The 14,455-nt window shown below is 35.9% G+C and overlaps 8 protein-coding genes across 8 annotated transcripts; 5 read left to right on the top strand and 3 right to left on the bottom strand.

The window, feature by feature from the left end:
- Window positions 1–191: 191 nt before the first annotated feature.
- C5L36_0B05680 (uncharacterized protein) lies at window positions 192–1,373 on the top strand (the record flags this gene model as incomplete). The annotated part of the gene is made up of 1 exon (XM_029464940.1): window positions 192–1,373. One exon carries the CDS (start codon window positions 192–194, stop codon window positions 1,371–1,373), a length of 1,182 nt encoding a protein of 393 aa, XP_029320799.1.
- A 282-nt stretch (window positions 1,374–1,655) lies between these two features.
- Window positions 1,656–6,323, top strand: C5L36_0B05690 (uncharacterized protein; the record flags this gene model as incomplete). Its single annotated transcript, XM_029464941.1, has 1 exon — window positions 1,656–6,323. One exon carries the CDS (start codon window positions 1,656–1,658, stop codon window positions 6,321–6,323), a length of 4,668 nt encoding a protein of 1,555 aa, XP_029320800.1.
- Window positions 6,324–6,554: 231 nt separating this feature from the next.
- C5L36_0B05700 (uncharacterized protein) lies at window positions 6,555–7,796 on the top strand (the record flags this gene model as incomplete). The annotated part of the gene is made up of 1 exon (XM_029464942.1): window positions 6,555–7,796. The coding sequence occupies one exon, from the start codon at window positions 6,555–6,557 to the stop codon at window positions 7,794–7,796; it is 1,242 nt and encodes a 413-aa protein (XP_029320801.1).
- A 168-nt stretch (window positions 7,797–7,964) lies between these two features.
- C5L36_0B05710 (uncharacterized protein) lies at window positions 7,965–8,942 on the bottom strand (the record flags this gene model as incomplete). The annotated part of the gene is made up of 1 exon (XM_029464943.1): window positions 7,965–8,942. One exon carries the CDS (start codon window positions 8,940–8,942, stop codon window positions 7,965–7,967), a length of 978 nt encoding a protein of 325 aa, XP_029320802.1.
- Window positions 8,943–9,315: 373 nt separating this feature from the next.
- Window positions 9,316–10,836, top strand: C5L36_0B05720 (uncharacterized protein; the record flags this gene model as incomplete). Its single annotated transcript, XM_029464944.1, has 1 exon — window positions 9,316–10,836. The coding sequence occupies one exon, from the start codon at window positions 9,316–9,318 to the stop codon at window positions 10,834–10,836; it is 1,521 nt and encodes a 506-aa protein (XP_029320803.1).
- A 199-nt stretch (window positions 10,837–11,035) lies between these two features.
- Window positions 11,036–11,824, bottom strand: C5L36_0B05730 (uncharacterized protein; the record flags this gene model as incomplete). Its single annotated transcript, XM_029464945.1, has 1 exon — window positions 11,036–11,824. One exon carries the CDS (start codon window positions 11,822–11,824, stop codon window positions 11,036–11,038), a length of 789 nt encoding a protein of 262 aa, XP_029320804.1.
- Window positions 11,825–12,070: 246 nt separating this feature from the next.
- C5L36_0B05740 (uncharacterized protein) lies at window positions 12,071–12,334 on the top strand (the record flags this gene model as incomplete). Its single annotated transcript, XM_029464946.1, has 1 exon — window positions 12,071–12,334. The coding sequence occupies one exon, from the start codon at window positions 12,071–12,073 to the stop codon at window positions 12,332–12,334; it is 264 nt and encodes an 87-aa protein (XP_029320805.1).
- Window positions 12,335–12,457: 123 nt separating this feature from the next.
- On the bottom strand, window positions 12,458–14,323 carry C5L36_0B05750 (uncharacterized protein; the record flags this gene model as incomplete). Its single annotated transcript, XM_029464947.1, has 1 exon — window positions 12,458–14,323. One exon carries the CDS (start codon window positions 14,321–14,323, stop codon window positions 12,458–12,460), a length of 1,866 nt encoding a protein of 621 aa, XP_029320806.1.
- Between the last annotated feature and the right edge of the window lie 132 nt (window positions 14,324–14,455).

The following is a 14,455-nucleotide window of genomic DNA, read 5'->3' on the forward strand; positions in this document are numbered from 1 at the left end:
ATCATGTACAAATTTGATTGACAAAAAAAAAAAAGCGAATCGGGGGAAAAATATAAAATGTTTACATAAGCAAACATATATATTCATAATTAGTGAATTTTTATTTGTCAATTGCATTCCAGTTAGGCATTCTTCCCTCCCCCTCCCTTTCCAGAAAGCAAAGACACTCACTGGGAACATTCAAACCTAATATGCTTATATCCAGATACATAAATAGACATGTAGCATTGCGTGGAATATTCCACCTTTCTCCTGTGGCCAAATATTCAACCAAACCCGACCCATATACGGAAAAAGTCAGTAGGGCCAGATTTGATTGCATTGAGCAACTGAAAAAAGCTGATCCGAATTCTCTGCTTATATCAAAGATGTATCCGGAATATCTTCGGGACTCATTTATTGGTCTCAAATCATTTAACATAGAGCTATCTAAGATTTCCTTTGCTTTCCAGCCGGGTGCAACCTCCAAATCAAAAGAATTGAATAACTTGAAGTTCCTCTTTTGGTCCCAACAAATAGATAAATGTTCGCAGTTAAATCTTGATAATGCAGCATCAATACTTTTAGACATAAACGAACCATCCACTATTCTTATTGGAGATACAATATTGAAAAACTTAGTATTAAATCCAGAAATGTTGAAACAAATGATCACAAGTCATCAGCATTTCTATAATGAGAACAGCACTGTTGGTTTTAGAAATGTGGACGAAATTTGCTCTTTTGGCGAAGGTACTCATTCTCAGATAAACTATCTGATGCAATCAATCCTCTTATCTCCATCACTAACGGGGTTTTCAAACATAGGTATTGATTTGCTAGAGTTACCTAATTCGAATGATCTAAGAAATACCTTGACTGATATTAGTGCTCATTTAGGCCAAGCGACCTCAATCAGCTCATTTTTAATTGCACTGAAATACTTTGCTACGAAAAAACAAACGTTGATGCTACCATCTGATTCACTAATAAAATATAAGCTACCAGAGGAAGTTGTTCTTAGATACCTACAGGGAAGGGAAGTTGAAGAACAGATGCAAGTGAAGGAATTGTTGAAGAATGTTGTATTTGATATTGCCACATTGGCGAATGATCATATAATTACTGCTAGAACTAAATTAGAGAAAGCTACCAAATTGTCTTTAAAGTTAGCAATAGAGAATAACAAACCGGATTTAGTGTCTGCTTTGAAAAGGGAGAAAAAAAGTTTTCCGGAATGTTTGTTTCTCCCTTATATATCTGGTATTCCAACGATCTTGTACTTGGAACGTCTAGAAAAATACGATTTTGATGTGCTTCATCCGAAATTAGCTTTCAAAGACTGGCGTCTAGCTTTCCGCCTGTGGAATGCAGATCGTACTCGATCAGTGTAGATTAACTCATTCAACTTCAACCCCTTTTGTATATATTATCTATTAACTTTACGTAGTATTGCAAGCTGACGTAATAGGTATTCGGCACAATCATGTTCCCCTCGTGAAAAAACAAAGGTTTTGTGCGTCGCTCAAAAACCCAAAGTGGACAGTCTGTTTTTTTTTCTAATATTCCTGATCGGCTGGTCTTTTCTAATTTGTTAGAAAAACAAACATCAGATAATCTAGATTGTATTCTCCACGAGTTTGGATACCATTACATATACGTCACCAAGGAGGAAAATGTCAATAGCTTCAGCTAGTGGCAAAGAAGGGAGTCATGGTTTCATGAGCAGTCATGATCTACCGACCCCCAATGAGGATAACCTAGCTTCCATTGATCCATTGGCTTTTGTCATTCAGGAATGCACATTTATTTCAAGCTCAATGCGCAAAAATAACAGAAGCACTTCAAATCCCTTTGCTTCGATCTTATTGAACCAATTTTTGACCGATTCGTCTTATCCAGATGATTCAATTTTACAAGCTTCAGGAAGTTCCGGAAATTTGAATAATTTCCCCAAAGTGCCTAAGAGTTCGTCAGCTTCTTCCAAAAATAACGCAGCTAGGTTTAAGGATGATGATCCTTTCCTTTCAGGATTTGTTGAATTACGTTCAATTCTTTCAGAAACAGATGATATCTCTTTAATTGATATCATTACTTTACTACAGCCTTTTCTAGTGGTGATTAAATCTCCATCAACCTCTTGTTACATCACAAGCATTACGATTTCGTCTTTGACAAAGTTTTTCAAATATAACATTATCAATGAAAACCAATCAAATATTGTACAAGCTTTATCGCAGATTGTGTCAACATTATCTCATTGTAGATTTGAAGGTGCAGACCAAACACAAGATGATATTTTGCTAGTTAAGATTATACAGTTACTGGAAGCAATTGTTATCTCAAAATTGGGTTCTTTGTTAACAGATGATTCAATGTACGAGATAATTTCAACTTGTTTCTCATTGGCTATTAACACCAGAAGAAGGGATATGTTAAGAAGCGCCGCTGAGAATTCCTTATTAACAATTACTCAAGTTGTTTTTAGTAAATTGAAAAATTTAGAATCAATTCCAGAAATTGATCATAATACCAAGAGTTCCAATGTTGAATTTTCTAATGATTTATTACCAAATGATACCATAGGTAGATCAACTCCTGTGGTAGAGTCAAACGATGACCTACTGCAAGAAAAAAGCAACGAAAGAGATGAAGAAGACACCTTAGTCCATAACGAACAGAAAGAGGAAGAGAAAAGTCCAACTGAAGGCAATGTGCACGAAGAGAGTAATACATCCAAAGAAAAGGAATCTTTAGAACTCGTTAATCAAGAAGCTGATCTGTCTCCTTATGGTATACCATGTATGTCTGAATTTTTGAATCACACGATTGATATTATTTCACCTGAGAATAAGTATAGGTTTACTGAAAGTACCAGGGCTCTAGCATTAGAAATTCTGATCAGAATTATTGAAGTCTCAGGAGCACATTTAGCAAAACACAGCCAACTATTCTCTCTAATTTCTGATAATTGCTGTCATCATTTGGTCTTATTAATAACTAGTAGTGACTCAATGATCTTAATTTCTTCTGCAATGAAGTTGATTCTTTATTTCTCATTGAATTTTCCTAATTTGCTAAAAGCGCAGTTAGAATTGGTATTTAAAAGCATCTTCGAATCAATACTTGCAAATGATGAGGTTTTGCACACAAGTTTACAAGATTACAGAGATTCAGTTTTTGAAATGTCTAAGAAGGGTAAATTTGAAACCAATTCCTTAACTGAATCCGAGATCGAAGATCTAAGGAAAGAGTTTGACACAGGTAAGTCACCAGAAATAAAGGAATTTTTCATTGAAAGCTTAAGCGTTTTATGGTGCAGATCACCATATCTCTTTATTAACCTGTTCAAGTCATATGAATCTGATTTTGAAAGGTCGGATATAACTGATCGTTTTCTTCAGATTCTCTGCAGACTGTCTTACTCAGATTGCTCTATTGTTACTACCAACAGTGTTCCTCCAATATGTTTGGATGGGCTACTTTCTTTTGTTAATAATATTTACAATAGAGTTAAAAGAGGAATAGCCGAAAAAATTGACCCTGAAGCCGCAGAAAAGGTATCTATTTTACAATCATATACACAAAAATCTGATTTCATCGATTGTATTAGGATCTGGAATGAAAAACCCTCAAAAGGTTTTGAAGCCTTGCATGAAAAAGGATTTATTCAGGACCCATCTGACGATAAGGAGGTTGCATCGTTTTTGTTTACCAACTCTGGTCGGGTCGATAAGAGAAAACTGGGTGAATTGCTTGCTAAACCAACAAATTCAAAGTTATTGAAAGAGTTTGTTAACTTACTAGATTTCAAAAACTTGAGACCTGATGAGTCATTGAGGATACTATTAAGTTATTTTAGATTACCAGGTGAAGCCCAACAAATTGAACGTATCGTCACAATCTTTAGTGAGAGATATATTGAATGTCAAGATTATACTGAAGAAGCCGATGAGGAAGACACGGAAAAAGTTTTGCCGGATGTGGATTCAATGATTGTCCTTTCATTTTCTATCATTATGCTAAATACTGATTTGTATAACCCAAGTGTTAAGAAACCTATGACCTTAGATGATTATCAGAGAAATGTTCGTGGCACTTATAATGGTACGGACTTTCCCTCATGGTACACAGAGAAAATCTACTATAGTATTAAGGAAAAGGAAATAATTATGCCAGAAGAACACAAGGGATCTCAGAAGTATTTTGAAAATGCATGGCATTCTGTTGTTGCCGAACAAGAGTCAAAAAAGATGACAGACCATGATTCAGTAACAACTTCTTGGATTACCGATAATGGTTCTTCATTATCAGAATTATTAGCATTTGATAAAATACTGTTTGGAAAGCATTGCAAAAATTTGATATCTGCTTTTGTTATTATGTTTGATGACGCTACTCATGATAGCTTAATAACAAAAATGATGTCAACTATTGAAAAATGTGCAGCAATTGCTATCTTTTTTGGCATGGAGGACATCGTAGACTCCGTAATCGAAATAACTGCACACTTATCAACTTTGACCGGCGTCAAGAAGTCTGAATATTCTTATGAAGTGAGAGATGTGTTGCCAATTATAGAACTTAACAACGATAAGGAAAATGAGCCCTCAATTTATGTCAGCGATGCTTCAATACTATTTGGCAGAGATTATCGTGCGCAGTTAAGTCTAATTGTTTTATTTAGAATTTTGAAAAGATTCAATTACAAAGTCACTAAAGGATGGTATTATTTAACTAAAGCTATCTTGAAATTATTTGAAATTGGCATGTTTGATCCAAATGTTTTCAAGGATTTCCAGAAGAAACTTCAGTTTGATCAGTTAGCCAAGCCACCAGCTGAATTCAGATTGAACGAATCGGATGTTAACAAAGATGGCGGCTTATTCTCAACTTTTTCTTCATTCATGAAAGGTATTACAACCGAGACACCTGAACCAACTAGAGAAGAAATCGAGATCACTATATCATGTTTGGAATTTATTGATACAATAGGCGTTAAAGATGTTTTTTTCCAAGTGAGTAAGATAAAAGACAATGAGAATATGAATAAACTAACGCAAATATTGTTGGCATTGTTACCGCACAAGAGCGATTCAACTGAGAGGTTTTTTGCTGAAGAATCTTTATTACTTTTAGAGCTATGCGTTTGCTACTTGATCATTACGAAAAACAACAAACTAATCAACCAAGTTTTCAGTAAATGTGATTCGATTATTTCAGATACTAATGAGATGAAAATGTCCACAATATGCAGAATTTTGTCTTACAAACTTTTGCTACTAAATGTTTGCCAAAAAAATGAAAATAATAAATCTGTTTTGAAGTCTACAGTAGAGTATATATTCGCATTATCAAAGAATTCTCGTGACTCATTTGTGAAACACGGGATTAGTGTTTTAATTCCATTGGAACAGCTAGCATTAACCAAAGAGTCATGGTGCTCAAAGGAAGTGTTGTTTAGTGATACCTATTGGAACATTATCAGAATAATTGCATCGCTACCAAAGAATACGGAAAGTGTTTATATATTCATTTTTACCGTTGTCAAGCAACACACGCAGATCATAGAGTATAGAAATTTCATGAATATCCTAGGATTATTGGATGAAATATCGGCTGTTGGTGCCTATGGGGCCCAATGGGAACATGAATATGATAAGCTAATTGATAGTGGCGTGAACGTTATTGATAAAAAGAATCCTTTTCAGCACTTAGTTGACATTGGTATTAAGTCGATTACACTAACAAGTGATTTAGGAAAGGTTATTAAGACAGAATCATTTCAAAAATCAGTTGAAGAAAGAAAAGAAACAAATCAAAATATAGTTGTTTCATGGTATCCGTTAATCGAGGCGATTTCTCACCAATGTTATAACCCATGTAGACAAATTAGAAATCATGCATTAAATGTATTGGGCCAATTGTTACTTAAGTCTAGTACTATTCCGCTTGAAGAGCTATCTATTGACAAGATATTTGAAGCTGCATGTCTAAGATTATTGGTGGAGTTAATGAAGCCGGAGGTTAATGGTACTGATGTTAAGGGTATGACAAAAACCCAACGTGATGTTATTGGTTTATCGGGTAAAGTCATTATCACACACACTTTTAAAGATTTGGAAAATGCAGTCGAAAAGCTCTTTGCTGTTTCCAGTCAATTGCTACAGCATAATAGAAACATCTATCCTCATACAGGCCACGAAGACGAAATTGTAGAACTACTTAGAAACGTTTTGATGGTCAGGAAATCTGAATTAGACCTCACCAAATTAAAGGGATACAAAATGGACGGTGTTCTAAAGAAATTAGTCGAAGAGGTGATAAATATCTCCAATCCTTGAACTTAATAATGTGTATATAAAAAATGTGTAAATCCTTTTAATTGTTTTCTTTTCTTGGTTGAAGCTGTGAATTTCAGATAATTAAAAACTGTTTTTTTCATGCATGTACAGATCAACTTTGATAATTTCATCTAAAAATGCGAGATTTATTAATTATTTGATGTTACCTTATTGACATTTGCTTTTAACTTTTGATTTATTAATTCAAGTAAGTTGGTTGCACGCAGCTGAATGATAGAGTCTTCCAATTTGATAACGGGGCCGTCGTCATTTCAAGATGATAGAAGAAACGATAATAAAGAGCAAACTTCGGGGTTGAGCCCTCGTTCAACACAGGTTGTTTCAGCTACATCGGCCAGTACACGAGCGATATTTATTCAATTGACTTCAATCTATATGAGAACACCGGCTAAACTCTTTCGACCGGCAAGATTCGATTACCTAACTGTGTCCAGGATGATGTTAGCTAACGAACTAGCTGGTAAGCCATACCATATCTTCACACATTCTAGTCCAGCTCTATTATACAAATCAGTAAAACGAATGGGGTGGAAATTTATACCTAACCAAGTGTTGCCACCACTTATTGCTAACTCTGCAATTGGATTAATACTTTATTCTACGTACCTAACGTTTTTACAAATGTTCACTATAAATCGTGGGTGGAAGTGGACAATTAGTGGGATTCAACCTGGAAAGAAAGATGAGAGTTGGTATTCTTGGATGCTATCATTTTATGACTGTTTCAGAGCAGGTATGATAGCTGGAGGGATTAGCAGTATTGCCGCGAGTCCAGTAGATGCATTGTACTCTCGTTCTAACTATGCAGAGATCGTGAAAAGTGGAGTTAAGGACGACGGATTGTATAAGTACGCGTGGAAGAAGTTGAAGGAGATTGGCGTCTTTGGTATTTTTGCTGGTTTTTGGCTCAGTTTTGTGAAGGAATCGTTGGGATTTGGGGCTTATTTTGCAGTTTTTGAAATTGTTAAAAGTAAAGGCTACAGTAGTACCAAAAGCGTTATTGATTGGTTCGATCGGATCAGAGGACTAGAGGTGGACCCTAATGATGTCAACACGAGAAAATCAGCAAAAGCCTTACAGCTGACTTTCGTTTTATTTGCTGGTGCATCAGCGGCAAGTGCCCTGATAGGTATCCAGTATCCTTTCAATAAAGTACAAAAGATCCACTTGGCTAGGTTAGAGGCGTTGGATATTTTTAATGAAGCAAATAAGATTGAAACATCAAAATGGTTCAAATTGTATTACAACTCATACAAGCAAACATTTGATATATTAAATGCAAGAAAAATTAAATCACAATTGACATGGCCAGCTTTTATGTACAAAGGATTTCTTCGATATACATTGACCAGTATTCCTGCTACCTCGATTGGTTTGTTAGTATTTGAAATTTCTAGGCAAAAACTTTCAATTGAAATACAGGATTCACTCGATAGAAAACTAACACCTTAAAATTGGTCAAAAATATGAGGGTAGAAAGTAGTAAAAAGTAGCAACCTGTTCATCTGGTGAGTTAATGGCTATGTAAATATCAATGTTGAAAAAATATACCACATTTTAAGGCATAGAAAAATGGCACAAATACGCATGTATATAAACTTATAGATATTAATAGATTTTCTAAGATTCGAGACTACTTAAGGTTTCATCCCTTGACCTTGAGACGTCTCGTAAAACATCCTCTTTGTACCAATGACTTATTTGAAAAGTTATTGGGCCCATTCTTCCCTTCCCAATCTTTAACCCGTCAATTTGCTTGACCGGAACTTGGGATGCAAATGTACCAGTACAAAATGCTTCATCCGCAGTGTAAACGTCAGTGTTAGTAAAATTCTGCTCTTTTACAACAATTCCATGCCTTCTCGAAATTTCCAATACCTTTTGCCTCGTGATTCCATGCATTTGATTATCCATTGTCGGTGCCCATAATTCTCCTTTTCTAACAATGAAGAAGTTAGTAGCATTGCACGTTTTAACAAATCCGTTATGATCAAGCATTAGTGCACCATCAGCACCCGCAGCCTCAGCAGATAAACTTGCCATTATGTCGGTTGCCTTGGAAAGGTGATTCCACATTTCGTCCTTTGTATCTGGACTACCTCTTCTCACCCAAGACGTGACCAACTTAATGCCGTTTTCATAAGTGGAAGAATCAACTTTTTTGTATTCTGGAATTATAATGATGAGTGACTTACCAACATTGACCTTTCTGGATTGATATGGTGTTGATTTAAGCCCTCTTGTACAAATCAGACGGAGATGAACGTCGTCACTTTCCACCATTCCTGGATTCGCATCAATAGTTTTGTAGATCAGTTCTAATAACTCCCTCTTTGTGACACCTAAATCAATCCATAGGGCGTAGGCTGTTTGAAATAGTCTCTCAAAATGTTCCCGTGCATACTGGACATTACCCTTAATAATTCTGAGTCCCTCCCAGACACCGTCACCCACTAAAACCGAAGAATCAAAAACAGATATTTTTGCGTCAGCTCTCTTTACGAGATTGAATTCCAGGGAGACACCATCTCTTATTCCAATTATGATGTCTCTATTTCTGAAGTCTTCTACGAATGAATGATCTCCGTTGGTAGCCATTGCACCTTTAGAATCGTATCTATGATGAATAGCAGGGCATTTAGTGTTTTGTTTGAAGATTCAAGAGTCAGGGAAATGTGCGTATAATTCATGTCGTATCATCAAAAGTGTGGCTCAGCGATATCTCGGCATTGCCGAGAAGAAGGTGTGGCGGGAATATTCTTCATTTTTTTTAAAGATCTCATTGTTTGTAATTGTGCCTGAATCTAGTGTTGTTTAGTGGACGTTGTTGCATCAACGGTTTTGGAGGGTTATCGAAAGATACGTAAGTTTTTGAAAAGCATATAAGGCTACGTTTAGATACACCGGTTTTTTTCTCTCTCTGCCACGTAACAATACCTAAGTCTTTGGATTGCAAAAACTAAAGTATTCAATGATATCCAAAGGTTCAGACGAGATTATCGATAGCTTGTCCTCAGTTTCAGAGAACAAGCCAGCAGATGCACTATTTCACTCCAAGGAGGAGGAGGAACAGATTTTGCTGGATATGGCAAATGATCCATGGTCCGAGAGAAAAGTTTTGTGGAAAATAGATTTGTTTGTTTGTACGAATCTTTTCTTAATCGCTTTCTTAGAATTCCTTGATAAGAATTCCCTAGGTATTGCGGCTGTTTATACATTGAAAGAAGACACAAATTTACATGGTTCTCAATTTTCCACAGTTGCTTCTACTTTTTATTTCGGTTATTTATTAGGTGAGTTCATATCCTTTTTTTTGTTGCCACGAGTTAGAATTGGCAAATTTGTGTCTATTTGTTTGTTCATTTGGGGCGGCTTACTTATGTGCATGGCTGCATGTCATAGCTTTGGTGGTTTGGTTACCGTGAGGTTTTTTCTTGGCGTATTTGAAGCCGGAATATTACCGTCTTTTATGATTATTAGCGGAATGTGGTGGAAGAAATCAGAACAACCACTAAGATCTACATTATATTTCAACACCCTTGCTGGTATTCTTGGTGGGGTCTTCGGACACTGTATTGGACTAATAAAGGGGAAATTACCAGCTTGGAAGTATATTTTTCTCATTTACGGCTCTGCTACTTGTTTCTACGCAACAATTCTGTTCTTTATCTTTCCAGATAATATTAAAGGTGCATGGTTTTTAAGCAGAAGGGAGAAACAAATTGCGCATTTACGTGTTCTTGCGGACCAAACAGGTGGAAGTCATGATTCAAAGCACAAATTGAAAATTTATCAAATCTGGGAGGCTTTGTTGGATCCCAAATATTATATTGTTGTTGCATTTATTATATGTCAGTCCATCTGTAATTCGGGACTAACAAATTTCAATCCTCTTATAATCAAAGGTTTTGGGTTTTCTGCTCTCAAAACAACACTTATGGCGTCTCCTCAGGCAGCAGTTGCCTTGGGAGGTGGTATGCTGATAACAGCAATCTGCATGTGGATTCATAATATTAGGTGCTTATTGTGGGTATTAACGTGTCTACCTGCTTTAGCTGGGGCTATTATGGTAAATAAGATTGATCCACACGAAAATCGACATGCTGCATTAGCTGGAATTTATTTGATGGGATTCTACAATGTGCCATGGACATTAATGTTGGCGTTGGTATCTTCAAACACCTCAGGATCTACCAAGAAGACGTTCATGTATGTTTCTGTTGCAGTTTGGTATGCAGTTGGTAACATTATCGGTCCATATTTTTTCAAAGGTTCTCAAGCACCAAAGTATCCGATGGGGATACATGCCATGGAAGCTTCCTTTTCAATTATGGCGTTCACCGGTATCCTTTACTATCTTATGCTGAGAATACAGAATAAACAAAAGCAATCGTTAACTATGAATGATATAAAACACTTAGAATACGCGGAACAATCAATCGATAATGATTTGACTGATAAAGAAAACCATACTTTTGTTTATGTTTATTAGTTATCGCTTTGCTACATTAAAAATTCACATACTAAAGCCTTTGTTAAACAACTTTTTCTAAATCTTAAGATTTTACTCTATCTAGTTTTTTTGGTTGTAGGTGAACGTAAAGTACCTCATTTATTTTTTTTTTTTGCTTGTGTAATTCTTTTCATGCTTATTTAAACTAGTGTACATGTATCAAATCTTTGTGTAAGAATCATTTAAATCTGTTTAAATAAGCATTCCAACCAGCTTGTTGGTATCTTTTAGCTTGCTCTATAGGATCTCTTCCTTGACCGTACAAACCTCTACCAACAATTATGATATCCGTTCCAGTCTTTACAACTTCATCAACAGTTCTATATTGTTGACCAAGTGCATCACCTTTGTCATCTAAACCAACCCCTGGAGTCATAATGATCCAGTCAAAACCTTCTTCTCTACCGCCCATATCGTGTTGCGCAATAAAACCAATGACAAACTCTTTATCAGATTTAGCAATTTCTACTGTTTTTTCTGTATATTCACCATATGCTAAAGAACCCTTTGATGATAACTCAGCAAGCATTAGCAAACCTCTAGGTTCACTGGTTGTTTCTTGGGCTGCCTCCTTCAAGCCAGAAACAATACCTGCACCCGTTACACCATGTGCATTAGTGATGTCAGCCCATTCGGCAATACGGAAGACACCAGATTTATATTGATTTTTAACAGTGTTACCAATATCAGCAAATTTTCTATCTTCAAAAATCATAAAATTATGTTTCTTGGCAAGCTCCTTCAAAGGCAACACAGTTCCTTCATACGTAAAATCAGAAACAATATCGATGTGTGTTTTAACTAGACAGATGTAAGGACCAATAGTGTCCAAAATAGAGAGAAGCTTTTCAGTTTCAGTAATATCCAATGATGCACAAAGGTTAGACTTCTTTTCCTCCATGATGGAGAAAAGTCTCCTAGCAACAGGGGAAGTGTGTGATTCTGATCTTTCTTTGTATGACGCCATCCTTGACAAACAAACTACTTTATTAAAGCGTTGAAGATCTATTCTCCAGCAATTAAATTTGTGAAGAATAACTGGTATAGAGTACTTCCTTTAAAAACATGTCCGTGCACCAAGAAAAAAAAAAGTTTGAAAAATTGTATGTCGACGAATTTCAGCATTTTCATTTCAAGGCGATATTATGTTTCACTAAACTCAGGACAGGAATATACTAAGAATAACTACAACATACACACAACATAAGCCAAGATGGATCAACTTAACTACCAAGAACAACAACAATTTCAAAAGATCGTTGAACAAAAGCAAATGGCTGATTTCATGAGGCTATACACATCTCTTGTGGACAGATGTTTCAACGATTGTGTTCAAGACTTCACCTCTGAATCCTTAACCAGCAGAGAAAGTTCATGTCTAACCAAATGTGCTGAAAAATTTTTGAAGCACTCTGAGAGAGTTGGTACCCGTTTCCAAGAACAGAACCAAAAGTTAATGAACCAAATGAGACAATGATTGCCGCTAGACAATGTCAACCTTCCCTGTTTATAATGACATACAGTTTATACAATTAACTAATTAAATAGTTTTGATATTCTTTTCTTATTATCTTCCAATATAACTGACGGACTATACCTATTACATATTTTCTTTCAATATTACTACTAGATCTTGCCATTCTTTCATCATATCCGATATTCCTTCAACTTTATCACTTGTATTGTACATTATCGCATTCGTGAACATCAGTTGCATTTCAAATTCAAGCTCTTCGAGGGTGTTTATAGAAAAGTTCCTGACCTTTTTTATTATAGTCTTCAAGTCAATTGGTTTCTTAATTACTTTAAAATAATCAGGCTCTTCCATAGCATTGACTGGCGTCAAAAACATTGAAGCGATACGATGCGACGAAATATTTGTTAGTATAGGTAGGGATAATTGCTGAAATTTTTTGACTGTGTTTTCATTATTAACCATACTTCTGGTCCTCAACCTAATTTGTGGCTTATCTTCTTCGACGATTGAAGTTTCCTCTGTTTTTGGCTTCTTCAAGATTTTGCTGTCACGTGCCTCTTCTACATCTCCATCATCAAGTTTCCTTTTGCCTTCATTATCATTAGTTTGATCTTTTGTATATCCATGATGGTTGTGCGGTACACTCACACTTATGGAATTACCTTCCTTTTCATTTTCATTTTCATTCAAACTTTGTTTTTCATTTTTATTTTGGTTCTGACCTTGTTCCTCACTTTTATTTTTGTTATGGCCTTGTTCCCCTTGCTCAGTTTCATTTCCATTCTGATCTTGAAATTCCTTTTCATTTCCAATTTTGCTTTCTTCGGTCACTGCATCTCCATTTCTTTTTTTTCGTCTCTTCTCAATAACCGGCTCTTGACTTTTAACTTCTATATTTACTACCGTGTCCTGTTTCACTTCAAGCTTCTTGCTCTCGCTTGTCTCTATAGTATTCTTACCCTCCAAAACTTCTTCCTGGCTTGTGTGGCTTGATTTTTTCTCGTCCCCCTTCAACGCTTGCTTTTCTGAAACCTTCGTTTCTTCCTTAACTTCCATCTTGTTGTCAATTTCTTTCCTCTTCTTATCACCTACATTATCACTTTGTCCAGATCTGGTATCATCAGCCTTTTGTTCCAAGTTCACCGGAATAGGGGTCCCAGCATTGCTAGATTCAGGAGAGTTGGAAGTACTTGCAACGATGTTTTTCTTTTTCTCTAACATTTTTTCTTTAGAAGGTCCTCTCTTCCTTTTCAAATCCTTTAAGAACTCTTCATATAATACACTATCGTCCATTTTACCTTCTTCTATCATCTGTATTTCCCTTTTTTTAGTCTTCCACTTTTCTTCTAATTCTTCGATTTTTTTCAGCGTGGTATTCTTATAGGCATTCAAAAGTTTGATCAGTCGGTCTTTGACAAAATTCAAATCAATAAATCTGCTCAATTTAAACAACATCGTGTTTGGGACCTGCTGAATTACCTGTTCGTTACGACCCCTTTCATCCCTCAGAGTTAAAGATTCAGTCAATATCTGTATCAATTGGACCGGACTAACTGGCCCTTTATTTGAGCTGTTTCCACCACTTCCACCACTTCCACCGCCTCCCGGGACAATACCACCTGCTTTTTCCTTACTCTTATCCTTAAGGCTATTCAAGTATCCGCTGATATTAAGAAAGTCAAAATCTAAATTCACTAGTGGATTTGAATTGATCATTCTTTGAAGTTGTATAATGTTGAAACTTACTTCTTTCTTATCGGTTTGTTGAGCAGCTGCCATATACAGACTGTATATATGCTGCAGTGTCACTATTTTTTGTAATGGCGTAATCTTATCATACAGCTCTTGCATTTCTTGAGGTGTAGGCATCTTTGTTTGTCTGCCTCTCGAGGCACTTGATGTTGATGGTACTGGTGAGGGAGATTTCGTGACAGCAGCAGTGTCATTCGATAAAACTTTGGTAGATATATTCTCCTTCTGCTCAGGCATTATGTTCTTTGGCTGCAGGGGGGGTACTTTGAAAAGAAGGAAATTTTGTTGAAGCTTTGTATTTCCAAGAAAAAAATAAACATACAGAAGTTTCAAGCGATGAATTTGTTTGAGGATTTACCATAAGTTTTC

This window comes from Pichia kudriavzevii, chromosome 2, assembly GCF_003054445.1.
Source record: "Pichia kudriavzevii chromosome 2, complete sequence".
Classification (NCBI taxonomy): domain Eukaryota; kingdom Fungi; phylum Ascomycota; class Pichiomycetes; order Pichiales; family Pichiaceae; genus Pichia; species Pichia kudriavzevii.